The following is a 13135-nucleotide window of genomic DNA, read 5'->3' on the forward strand; positions in this document are numbered from 1 at the left end:
GGCCAATAGGATGGAAAATGTCATTTTCGAGGGTCTTCATTTGTCAGAAGAAGAGTGACTCAAAAGTTCCTTAATCAAGGCGCGGAGAGACAACCAAGAATGAAACATTATCATCTCCATGGAGGATAGACGACGGTTCTTCCGAGAAAGGCACTTAACCGAAGCCAGAACGTCCGCCCGGTTTTCCCAGTGTTCTCCTGTCGGCTCAGGCCTTGCGTCACTGCCGGTGCACCTTTTCATTGGCCGGTTGACGGGTGGCGGCGCCTGCGCGCTGCATTCCTCTGAGGGTCGTGAGCAGGCGCCATTTTGGTCCCAGAGGTGCTTCTGGGTAGTAGTGTGTCGTCCCGCTCCCCTGCCCACCACCGAGGTACGTCCTCCCTTGCTGCGACCTCCAGTTCTGGCCTCCGCTTCTGCCGCTGCCATCGACTTATTCTCTGCTCTCCCCGGACCGTGCGGTAGGACGGGAGGCTCAGAGCACCGGGCCGCGCCATCGGGGGACACATCGTCGGAAAGGACGGGGGTGGCGCGGGGTGCGGACACTCCCCGCCTGGAGCCCGCCCGCCATGGACTCGGAATATTACAGCGGCGACCAGTCAGGTGGGGCAGGACCGGGGACCGGGCGGGGACCCCGGCGGCCACTCGCCGGGCCGGGCCCCGCATAGCCGCGGGGGAGGAGGGGAGGGAGGCCGCAGAGACGTTTCGTTTCCCGACCCGGCCGGAGGCATCCGTGAGGCTGAGCGGAAAGGATCCGCCGCGGGCACTGAAGTTGGAACCCCGGGGAGGGCGTTCCAGAGGGAAAACGGAGCTATGAATCGGCGAAGGTTTTTGCTGAAACTGGGAGGGTACTTCCAGGTATTCATCCCCCACTGTGTGCGGAGTGCTAGAGAAGGAGAGGTCTCTTCGGATCGGGTATGTTTCAGCAGTTCAGAGTGTTTTCGAGACTGCAAGGGAGGTTTTCGGTGAGGGCGGGGAATCTCCTCCAGACTTCTCTCTCCAGTTAGCGCTAGTTTTGATCTGCCTTCAGAACTGGCTTCCTAGTCAAGAAAGCGTAGGACTTTGAGAAGTCTCTTTTAGAGAAAGGAGAGTACCCCTACCGCTTGTGACTTTTGTGCTTTTTCTTCACCTTGAGAGCGTTCCTTTTCCTCCCCGGCGAGGTTTGATCTCCCTTCTTCTTTCCTGGTTTATTCAATAAACACTTACTGGGCCCCGCTTTGTACTGGTACTAATGGGGGAGGAAACCGTTAACTTTGCTTGCCCTCTGTGTCCTGGGGCTTACAAGGGACATCCAGATGAGATACTTTTTTCTGTTGGATATTCTAAATCAATCAACATGCTTAAATAATTGAATGCAAAACTTTTCTTTAAGTTCACTTCGATTCCTTATACCTGACAGTAAATAGTAATGACTGCAAATGCCTTTCCAAGCATACATTGTTGTTTTGCTTCAAACATTTTCCTGATGTTTTCAAACGTTTTCCATTTGTTTTTTTTAATTCAACGTAATATACAAACACATTCTTACCATATGCTCATTCCATTCTTGATATATAATCAGCTCACAATATCATCACATAGTTGTATATTCATCATCATGATCATTTCTCAGAACATTTGCATCATTTCAGAAAAAGAAATAAAAAGAAAACAAAAAACGTTCAAACGTTTTTCATTTTTTAAAATTACATGTAAAACATGTACATAGATTGATTGCTAAAAATCATAAAAGAATAGTTCCCTGATTTACCCTTCCATCGACTTTCTGTTCTTTTAGTCTCATTTCGGGGGGGGGGGGGGGAGGTTTTGCCTCCTTATGCCTAATTTGTGCTATCTCTTGCATCATTTTGAGACATTCTGTAATGATTTCCTATTATGCTCTGATGGTAAACCTTATATGCTGTCTTCTCTACTGTTGTAGCACAAATTTTTGTTTAATTTCAAAATTACTTGTTTTTATTAGGATTATATATTCATTACTCCTTAGGCAGTAGTCATTAGTATGATGATTCTGTTCTTAGGCAGTACCTCCCTTATCTCCCCCCCCCCCCCCCCCCCCCCCAGTAATCGACTGCTTAGTTTTTTAGAAGTTGATTTTTATCGACCCTCTGGCCAAGTCTCCCATATCTTTCGACTTAAATTCTTCTCAGTACAGTTTTTTTCAATACAATTTTGCTTTGTATTTTTAAAGTATTTGTTAATGTAGCAGTTCATATTTACAAACATTATATTCCAGGATAAGCTTTACTTTAATGATTTATAGTATTTCTGGACTGGAGTTCCTTGTGCTCTTCATTCATAAACACTTATTGAATATTAATCATGTAGCAGACAGAAAGTGTGCTGGGCTTCAGGGATTCAGCAGTGAACTCAAATCTCAGCTCTTGTGGCACTTTCACTGAAGTGGGGAAAGACCCAAATTAAACAAAATAACTTGGTAAATTGCATAGTAAATTAGAAATGGTATGTGCTGTGGAAAGAACTAAAGACTCAGTTTTTAACATAATGTCGAAATAGCTTAATCTTGTTAGGTAAATGGCATACTATTATTTAGGGGTTGTTGACGTGGTTTTCAGTGATGTTTCTTAAGCTTTGCATTCCTTTTATCATATCTTTTTGCTGCCACATATATCACCATATGGCTTATGATTATTGATATTTGTATGAGTATTGTACTGTTGTCTTGTTTAAAATATTAACATAATATGGTTACACTTTGCCAGTGATAACTTTTTTCCTTAAATTATTCTTGATTCATTGTGCTCATTTTGATTATAGATGTCATCCATCTTACTCCTCAAGTGGGTTTTTGTTTTATTTTTAAGCAGATGATGGCGGTGCTACCCCGGTACAAGATGAACGGGATTCAGGGTCAGACGTTGAGGATGGTGTAAATGAGCCACACTCTGGATCAGACACTGGAAGTGTAGAGCATCATTCAGAGGTATCGGCTAAACAACATCTTTGGGAAGATTTTCCCCTTGCATTTGACGAGAATGGTTGTATTTAGGAGTTGTAGAGACCCCTCTCATAGGTCTTATGCTTCAAACCCTGGAACCAAAGGAGTATAAAATGCTAGGGAACTACATTAAAAATAAATAAATGGGACTGACCTGGCCACCAGGGAAAAAGTTCTGGTTGGGTCTCATTTCAAATGTTAGGGAGTATTCCACCATGTCTGTTGATTCAGAAAATGGGCCAGACCTTTGCTATGTGACTAGGCTTCCCCTGTTCCCAAAGTGATATCTTAATGAGGCTTTTGCAGTTTGAAGAAATACGAATTGAAATTAAAATTTTGCTATCACCTTTCATAATTTACATCAGGATTTGGGCTTCTCAGTTTGAACCGTTACAATGTATATAATAGTGTATGTAATAAAAAGCAAATGTATTTTAAAAAGCTATTTTTAATACTGCAAAGTGGCATTGAATCTTGTGTACATTTCAACGTATGTGGCCTAGTACATAAATATTTAAAAACTAATTTGTCTCCCAGATTATATAGTCTCTACTGCATAATGCCAACAAAATAAAATTGGAAAGTCTTGCATTGTCAGCCATAAGTTTTTTGGTGAACACAAACTAAAACACATAGGAATGATAAAAATGGTAGTTTTAACAATTTTATGTCATATATTATGCTTGACAGCACATGTACCGAAAATTTAAGTTGTGGATGTGATTCCTGCAGATTGTGTCATTGACTCAATCCTTTGACATGTTGGTATTTTCACACATCTAACAAATATTCATTGAACATCTATCTATGTGTCAGGTTTTTTTAAGCACTTTGGATATATCAGTGTCTGAAAAAGGACCCATTACCACCACCAAAATCCTTTTCTTCTTGGTCTTAACATTCCACCGGGGTAGAGGGGTAAGATAAGGATAGGAGTAAGGGAGGGGCAAGGCGTTAAATAATATACTCTTTATTTTAAAAATTATATTGTTTGTTAAAATATAATTTTTAACAATTGGTATGGGGAAAAGAAAATTAGAACCAAGTGAAAAGTGCCAGGACAGATTGCAGTGTTAAGTAGTGAAGTGATCCATAGGCCTTATTGAGAAAGTGACATTTGAGCCAAAGTGTGAAGGGAGGTAAGAGAATAACCATGTGATATGTAGGGGAAGAACATTCTAGGTAGAAAACCTGAGTTGAGAATGTGCTTGATATCTTATTTATTTATTTTTAATCCGTATGCTTTACTCATCTGTCCATACCGTAGATAAAAGGAAAGGAGCATCAGACACAAGGTTTTCACAATCACACAGTCACATTGCGAAAGCTATAGCATTATACAACCATCTTCAAGAAACATGGCTACTGGAGCACAGCTCTACATTTTCAGGCTACATTTTCAGCGTCTGCATTACACCTTAACTAAAAAGGTGATATGTATTTAATGCGTAAGAATAACCTCCAGGATAACCTCTTGACTGTGTTTGGAATCTCTCAGCCATTGATACTTTATTTTATCTCATTTCACTCTTCCCACTTTTGGTTGAGAAGGTTTTCTCAGTCCCTTGATGCTGAGTTCCAGCTCATTTTAGGATTTCTGTCCCACATTGCCAGAAAGGTCCACACCCCTAGGAATCATGTCCCATGTAGAGGTGGGGAGGGCAGTGAGTTTGCTTGTCGTGTTGGCTGAGAGAGGCCACATCTGAGCAACAGAAGTGGTTCTCTTGGGGGTGACTCGATTCTTAGGCCTAATTTTAAGTAGGCCTAGCCTATCCTTTGTAGGGTTAAGTTTCATATGAACAAACCCCAAGATTGGGGGCTCAGCCTATTGCTTTGGTTGTCCCCACTGCTTGTGAGAATATCAAGAATTCTACACTTGGGGAAGTTGAATTTTCCACCTTTCTTACCATTCCCCCAAGGGGACTTTGCAAATACTTTTTTACTCCCTGTTCACATCACTCTGGGATTTATTTTTTAAAAAATACATATTTTTAAAAAATGATCTCTGAACTTAAGGTCAGTATATTATGAAGATAGATGTATAAACAAATACCTCAGTGAGGTGGCGGCACAAGGTGCTCGTGGGGTTGTAAAGGAGGAAATGGCTAACCAGCTCAACCATTATGGAGGATATATTTGAACTGAGTCTTGTAACTAATAATGAACAGGATATCTAACTAAGTGCTCAAAGGCACTGTGCTAACCACTTTAACTCCCTTTAATCCTCATGGGCTACCATACGATCCTCTCAGATTTTTCCTTCTAGCTGCTCCAGAATATAGGAGGCTAGAAGGCTTAAATATTTTTTCATCACCACAGTTGACAGTTTTTTCTTTTTTGTGAAAAATAACATACAAAAAAGCAATTTCAAAGCACAGCACCACAATTTCATGGTTTCAGAGTTTGACCTTGGTTACGATTCCATAATCGTAGGTTTTTACTTCTAGCTGCTCTAAGGTACTGGAGGCTAAAAGAGATATCAATTTAATGATTCAGCAGTCATATTCATGTTTTAAATCCTATCTTTTCTGTATAACTCCATCATTACCTTTGATCTTTTTATCCCTCTCTTTAGGGGTGTTTGGGCTATGGTCATTCCAACTTTTTCTTTTGTAAGGGTCTGTCGCTAGTATGGGGTAGGGAGCTGAAACTAGCTGATGTTCTGGAGAGGCTGGGCCCTCTTGGTCCAGGGACCTATCTGGAGGTTGTAAGTTTCTGGAAAGTTTTTACCAAGTTTTAATGTATGAAAAGAACAAAGTGAGGGAAAGGTATTGTGGGAAAAGAGAGCAGTGTCTGTGAAGGGCTGGGGTATGCCAGAGTGATACGAGGTGTTCTGTGTCTGGGGCCTACTTCCTAAAGAATGATCCCTATACTGCCTGTGTCAGCATCACTTGGATTATACATTAAGATAGAGGTACTTTGACTCATCCCCACTCCTTTCTAGGCTTGCTGAATTAATATCTGGAGGTGAGAAACACAAAACCTGCCTGTGTTTCAGAAGCTTCATAGGTGATTCTTTTACAATTTATCTTTAATTGTGGTAAAATACAACACAAAATTTCCCATTTTAAAATCCCCTTCCCCCTGCCCCAGCTGATTCTTCTATACACTAAAGTTTGGGAACTACTGGTGTAGAACATAGCGTTGATGTTGGTCAGAAATGAATCTGGATAGATAGGAAAGATATTGCTTTGTTACCATGAAGTCTTAGGTTTTGTGTAGAATTTTCTTTTTCCATTTACCAGTCTGAAGTGTTTGGATTTTGACTGTCTAATTCTAACATCAACAAGCTTTTGATAGGCAAGGGACACTGTGTACACGTTTGGTTATGTATGTTGTAAAATCAGAGCATTGGAAAATTTCTGGAGCTACACTAGATTAATAGCATTTTTATTGTTTTATTGGAAATTTTTCCGATTCTGCCACATACTGATTAAGTCAACATATATTTGTAGGGTCCACGGTGGGAATTTCAAATATATCTCGTGGGACAAGGGCCCAGTAAAACATGTTTTTTAAAATCCTTAGGTATTTCCTGATGAAATTTCCTGTGTGACTTAGAGATGGATGTTTCTATAATTAATAGATCTATTAATTATGCTAAATGACTAGTCATAGTAGGTTAGTATACTAATTCAGTGTTTTGTGTCTGACACTTTTAATGAATGAAGAAGAAACAAGCGATTGCGTTATTTCGTTCTTTACAAGGTTTTCTATTTCTGTACTATTTTGAGATATACAAATTAGTATCTGTCTTAAGGTAATTTTGTCATTTACTTTGCAGTTTAAAATGTCATGTAGCTCCATACATGGTCCTGGTCCATGAGAAGTGCAATTCCTATTTGTATGCGTGTAGGCGTAGTTATAGTTGTTACTTATGGCTACAAGTGAACTTTTAGCTACATGTGAATCCTATAAGTACTCTGGGGGAGGTGTGGACTATTGGGGATGATTTCTAAAGGCTCTAAGGAGAGCTGAGTTTCTCTGAATGTTGTTTTAAGTTCAACCTTGTAATTTCTAAGCTGCTCTCTTGGATTCTGCAGTGTTTTACCTAAGTGTCTCCTCTGACTTGAGACTATCTACTAGCTACTTTCTTACTGCAGTGATTTCTCAACTCTTTTTTTCTCCTACCATGCCACACATAATGGATAGACATCCAGATTTTATGAAACTTCCAAAATTGCTAGAAATTCATAATTATCATAACCATTACCATATGTAATAACCTTGTAAACGTTGCTTACTTTGGACTGCACACACCATGTATCTGCAAGCCAAGGGTAGAATGTAGCAGATAAGTTTTGGGTGGCTCACTGTTCTTTGGAAGTGGCTCACAGTTCTGTAACTTTGTTCTGGCTGTAGCTGACTAACGCAGGACATCTTATACTGTCGTAGTCAACTAGGTCATCTGTCCTGGGGATTTAAACTTTAGATCCTAGATGCTGAAATTTCGCATGGTTAGAATTGAGTCATATTGTTGACAATCCTTGAATCTCTTTTGCTGAGCTCCCTGGGCTGAATCTTTAGTCATTCACCTGTGAAGATAGTTCTTTTTTCCCTGAGCTAGTTCTGTTGCTTCCACCTAAAAGAAATCAAGTCACAACAAACATGATGTTAGAGTTATGTGATGGCTATGTCATGGAAAGAATTCAAAAACCAAATACGATTTTCCCTTTTGCCTCCTGCTGTAGTTGCCTCTAGCTGGGACCTGCATGTCACTCCCCCAGTGCACCCCTTCACTAATCTAGCTAACTGCTTTACCTAGTGTTTACAAACTAGGTACAGCCACCAGGGCTCTCCAGATACCTTATGCAAATGGTCATAACAGCACACATCCCCCTATATTGTTACGCTGTATTTGGATTTGCTGGCTCCTCATTAGAGAACAGCTCCTTGAGGTCAGCCACTGAGTTGCCTTGATCTTAGCATCTTGCACATAGTAGATGTTGAACAGATGCTTGTTGAATTCATTGTTCCTCTCTGTTATTCATGCTTACCTCCTTTACTATTCATCAACAAATACTTGCTGTATTTATGTGCCAGGCACTGTTTTGTGCTCCAGGAATAAAAAAAAAATGCCTACCTTCTTATAGCTCGATTCTAGATAATTTTTCATGTAAATTAAAATATAAAAGCATTAAATTAGAAAGTGTAGCTAAAAGTAAATTTTTAGAAATACGTGGAGTATTGGACTATAATAGCAAGATTTTTTATTATCCCTCTAGTCTTAATCTCACATTTAATAAATAAATGCCAGTTCAGTGGGATAATGGCTATGTGTCAAACAAGGAATCTCTTACTGTGTGAGGGCCCTGTTATAACTCAGGAAAAATACCTTTGGGAAATTTGAACTTTATGATTTTGAAGTTTCCTGAACACATATATTTGTATGAACATGTGTAGCTATTACTGTTTCTTTGGAATGCTGTGCTGGTCAGGATGGTGATAAAATATGGAGGTGAGGGAGAGAGAATCCTCAAACTTTGTGTTTATTTATTGTTTGAAGTAGAAACAGTATACTTGGGTTTTCTTTAAATGAGCTTAAGATAAATTAAAAGTCTGGATTTTGTGAAAACTTTTTTATACCACATATCTTCTAATATATAATCTTGTCACTGAATTATTTCATAGCATGAGAGCATTACTAAAAACTGTATACTCCTTCGGAACTGATCTGTGCTAAGTTGTGTGGCTTCAAGATGCATATTTTAAAGGGAAGTACTTGGTTCGGTAAATTTTTAAGGGGGAAAAACACTTATATCATCATATTATCATCTTGTTAGTGAAGGTTCAGATACTAGATGGGGACAAAAATATTCCAGAACCTGAAACACTTATCAGTATTTTGTTATGTTTCATTTTGTTTATTTTACTCTGTATTTAAAGAAAAAAAAAATAACTATAATATGAAAATGTCCATTTTGTACACTAGAGTATGTTTTCAGATTATTTCAAATAAAGTGACATGTTAGTATAGTTAGATTAGTCATGTTCTCCCTACAACTTAAATGTTTATGACCAAGCTCCTAGTTTGTACTAGACTGTATTAAGCCTTGGTGGTGGTGGTTTTTTGAGAATGCTGTTGTGAGGAGTAAATAAACCAACTGGATAGGGTCTGACATGGTATTGGGCTCTTAATAGGTGCTTAATAAATGTTAACTCCTCTCTTCAGTTTCACTTGGGGAAATGTGCCCTATATATTATTTTATCCTTTATTAATAGTTTAATAGCTCTTTTCTTTCAAATGATTTTTATCTTAGAAACACCAAGTTTGTTCCTTAAAGAGCTTGGGTGCATGACTGCTTGTGTTTCTTGAAAAAATATAATTAGATTTTTGGGAGCTAGAATTCAATGAGAAAGCTAGGCACTTTTTATTTTTAAATCTAGCCCTTCAACATTAATCTCCTCTATGGTAATCTAGGGATTATGCTTTACAGGTTTGTTTTGGTGGAAGCTGGTTTATCTTTCCTCTTTTTGGGTTCTGAAAAAGGTTAACCATTTCATATAGCTGGCTTTTTTAAAGTGGGATGTTTCTATATGGGTATAGGACAAGAATTAAACTTTTAAGTATGCCTATGCCTACATTTTAAAACTTTTGAAAACAAGTTTTTCAGCCTTTCACTGTCAAACATTTTTTTGCACTTTTCTAATTTTTTCTCACCTCATTTTTCAGAATGAACCTAGCGATCAAGAAGATGGCCTTACCAAAAGACATCCTGTGACAGACTCTGAGAATGATGACCTCCCCAATCTTAATGCGAGTGACTCTGAAAGTGAGGAGCCTCACAGGCAAAAGGACAGTGACTCGGAATCTGAGGGGCACCCAGAGCCTCCTGCAAGTGATTCTGAGAATGAGGAGGTCAATCACCATGGGAGCGACTCTGAAAGTGAGGAGACAAGGAAATTACCTGCTAGTGACTCAGAAAATGAAGAGCTTCTTAATGGGCATGCAAGTGACTCAGAAAACGAGGATGTTGGAAAGCATCCTGCCAGTGATTCAGAAATCGAAGAGCTTCAGAAGAGTCCGGCAAGTGACTCTGAAACAGAGGATGCTCCAAAACCTCAGATCAGTGACTCTGAGAGTGAGGAACCCCCAAGGCCCCAAGCCAGTGACTCTGAGAGTGAGGAGCTTCCCAAACCTCAAATCAGTGATTCTGAGAGTGAAGAGCTTCCTAAACCTCAAGTCAGTGACTCAGAAAGTGAGGAGCCTCAGAGGAATCAGGCCAGTGACTCTGAAAATGAGGAGATTCCCAAACCCCATGTCAGTGACTCAGAGAGTGAGGACCCTCCAAGGAACCAAGCCAGTGACTCAGAAAACGAAGAGCTTCCCAAACCCCGTGTCAGTGACTCTGAGAGTGAGGACCCTCCAAGGAACCAGGCCAGTGACTCGGATAATGAGGAGCTGCCGAAATCCCGAGTAAGTGATTCTGAGAGTGAGGACCCCCCAAGGACCCAGGCCACTGACTCAGAAAATGAGGAGCGTCCCAAACCCCAAGTCAGTGACTCAGAAAGTGAAGAGCTTCCCAAACCCCAAGTCAGTGACTCTGAGAGTGAGGAGCCTCAGAAAACACTTGTCAGTGATTCAGAAACTGAAAATGCCTCCAGAAACAAACAGAAGGCAGAGTTAGAAGATGACAGTGATAGAGAAAACAGGGGAGAGGATGCTGAAATGCAAAGTGACTCCTTCCATTCAGATAGCCTTACAGAGAGGAAACCATTTCACAGTTCTGACAGCGAGGAAGAAGAACCCAAAAGGCAGAAAATTGACAGTGATGATGAAGAAAAAGACGGGGAGGAGGAGAAAGCAGCAAAGCGGAAAGCCGCTGTCCTTTCTGATAGTGAAGATGAAGAGAAAGCAGGTGAAGAATTATTTTGGGCTTTTACCCATTGCTTTACTTCTTGACTCAGTTTTTAACTATGAAGCATTGTTTTTCTGCTATGATAAAGCTATATTTTGTCATTCAACCTTATGTTCTAAAATGTCACCAGGAAGGACACTGGTTTCCCCTGTTGTCAGTTAGCTAATCAAAGTTTTAAATTTCATTTGAGTTCTAACAAACTTTGTTAATCTTTAATGACCTCAAAGTGATAAGCTAAACCACATGCCAATGAAAATATAAAGGACTTAAATTTTACACCAAAAAGGGTAATGCTTCAAAGTAAGATATTTACATGAAAACCCCAGACTGTATCCAGATTTAGCTGTGTGTCTCTTTGACAGCTAATTTATAGGAACTGAGCTCCCTCTCTTCATTTGTTAAAGAGTGCTGAATACCCAAATGTAAGGATGTATTAGAGAATCTATGTCTCTGCAGAGTAGTCCAGTCTTTGCTACCTGGGAGTTCATTTTCACAGATAATTTTTCCTTGCTTAGTTTTTTTATAAGACTTACTTTTCTTTGAAAAAGGGATACTCCCTTATAACTTTGCTGTTCTCACAGAAGAAGTAAATGAATGAGTACCCTCAAATGCAGCCAGTTTGTTTAAGGAAGATAAAGCCATCCCGTCCTTCTTGATTCTACTCATAATAGGCAGCCTAAAAATAAAAATAAGTAATAAACAGCCTAGAAGGGATGCCAGTTCTTCCCATCAGTCCATTTTTATTTTCTCTATCTTCCAGTGGTGAATCCATCCACAGACAGGTGGCCATTGATGCCCACTATAGTATTGTTTTTTTTTTTCATCATTTGAACCCTTTTTTTTTCTAAGCAAAATAACATGACTCTGAATGATCCTCAAGGTTTTTGCTTTTATGTGTGTGTGTGTGTGTGTGTTTTCAGTCTAAATCATATTTCAGGAGCCGCTTTTATTTTTGCCACATAGTGCCATTTTAAAGACCCTTTTTTACTTAGTAATCACAGTGACCATGACAAAGTAGGTTAATGATGCTCTTCTATTTTGAAAACAGCAAAGAAGAGTCGTGTTGTTTCTGATGCTGATGACTCTGACAGTGATGTTACATCAGAAAAATCAGGCAAAAGAGAGAAGACTATAGCATCGGACAGTGAAGAAGAAGCAAGGAAAGGAGAATTGTCAGATAAGAAAAACGAAGAGAAGGATCTGTTTGGTAGTGATAGTGAGTCGGGGAATGAAGAAGAGTAAGTGACAATATGCTACGAGCTTTCTTATAAAAGATGATAAAGGGGTTTACTTTCATATTTTTGCAGACTTGTATTAAAGTTCCTACTGAGGTGTTATGTGATGTATCTTGTCCAATTGCATGACTTTGTGGACTTAGGATTTTAGTTCTGAATGAACTGCTAGAAATCACACATGAATGACTCTCTCAGATACTATGTTAAGTGAAAAAAGCAAAGAGGATATGTAGTATGATTCCATTTCCATAAAATTCAAGAACAGGCTAGACTAATCTATTGAGAGGGAAATTAGAGTTTTAGTAGCTTTGAGTGTGTTGATGCAGGAGTATGAAAGAGGCATGATGGAAGTTTCTAGGAAAATAGAATTGTTCTGTATCTTGATAAGGATGCTGGTCACATGAGTGTGTGCATTTGTCAAAACTCATTGAACTGCATGCTAAAGATCTGTACATTTGTAGTGTGTAAATTGTTCCTTGTTAAGAAAAGATTTTATGATTCTTACGTATACAAGAAGACAACAAACATTTTCTGCATTTTTTATCTCTTCTAGAAACCTTATTGCAGACATATTTGGGGAATCTGGTGATGAAGAGGAAGAAGAATTTACAGTAAGTATAAGATGAAAATATTTCCTTATTGACAAATCTTTTTGTTGTTTCTATCAGTGTTCTTTATTAGCTGATTTCTGTAAGTTAGAATAAACAACTATGATGCAATCAGGAGAAAAATGTAGAAAAATGAAATTCAGGAATTGGAATAAAATTATGATTCAGCAGTCATACTCATTTGTTAAACTGTGCCTTCTCTGAATAACTCCACTATCACCTTTGATCTTTCTCCCATTCTTTAGGATTATTGGGGCTTTGCCCATTCTAACTTTTTCGTGTTGGAAGGGTCTGTCACTAATATGGAGTAGGGAGGTGAAACGAGCTGATGTTCTGGAGAGGCTAGGCCCTCTAGGTTCTGGGACTTATCTCGTCCAGGGACCCATCTGGAGGGTGTAGGTTTCTGGAATGTTATCCTAGTAGAATCTACCTTTGTAGAATCTTAAATACTACCCTAGGTGTTCTTTAGGATTGGCTAGA

The 13135-nt window shown here is 39.3% G+C and overlaps 1 protein-coding gene across 7 annotated transcripts in view; it reads left to right on the forward strand.

The window, feature by feature from the left end:
• IWS1 (interacts with SUPT6H, CTD assembly factor 1) overlaps positions 1–13135 on the forward strand; it is a 42405-nt gene continuing 29270 nt past the window's right edge. Inside the window, exons 1-5 of one of the 7 annotated variants that reach the window (XR_013172619.1) lie at positions 1–597; positions 2820–2938; positions 9627–10812; positions 11861–12050; positions 12601–12658. Coding sequence is in view for 5 of the 7 variants with exons in the window: in XM_077153480.1 (XP_077009595.1) it covers positions 564–597; positions 2820–2938; positions 9627–10812; positions 11861–12050; positions 12601–12658 (1587 nt within the window). In the remaining 2 variants the exon portion in view is untranslated. The remainder of the gene's footprint in view (positions 598–2819; positions 2939–9626; positions 10813–11860; positions 12051–12600; positions 12659–13135) is intronic. The other 6 variants (XR_013172618.1, XM_077153480.1, XM_077153476.1 and 3 more) reach the window with 6 other exon arrangements.

This window comes from Tamandua tetradactyla, chromosome 3, assembly GCF_023851605.1.
Source record: "Tamandua tetradactyla isolate mTamTet1 chromosome 3, mTamTet1.pri, whole genome shotgun sequence".
Classification (NCBI taxonomy): Eukaryota; Metazoa; Chordata; class Mammalia; order Pilosa; family Myrmecophagidae; genus Tamandua; species Tamandua tetradactyla.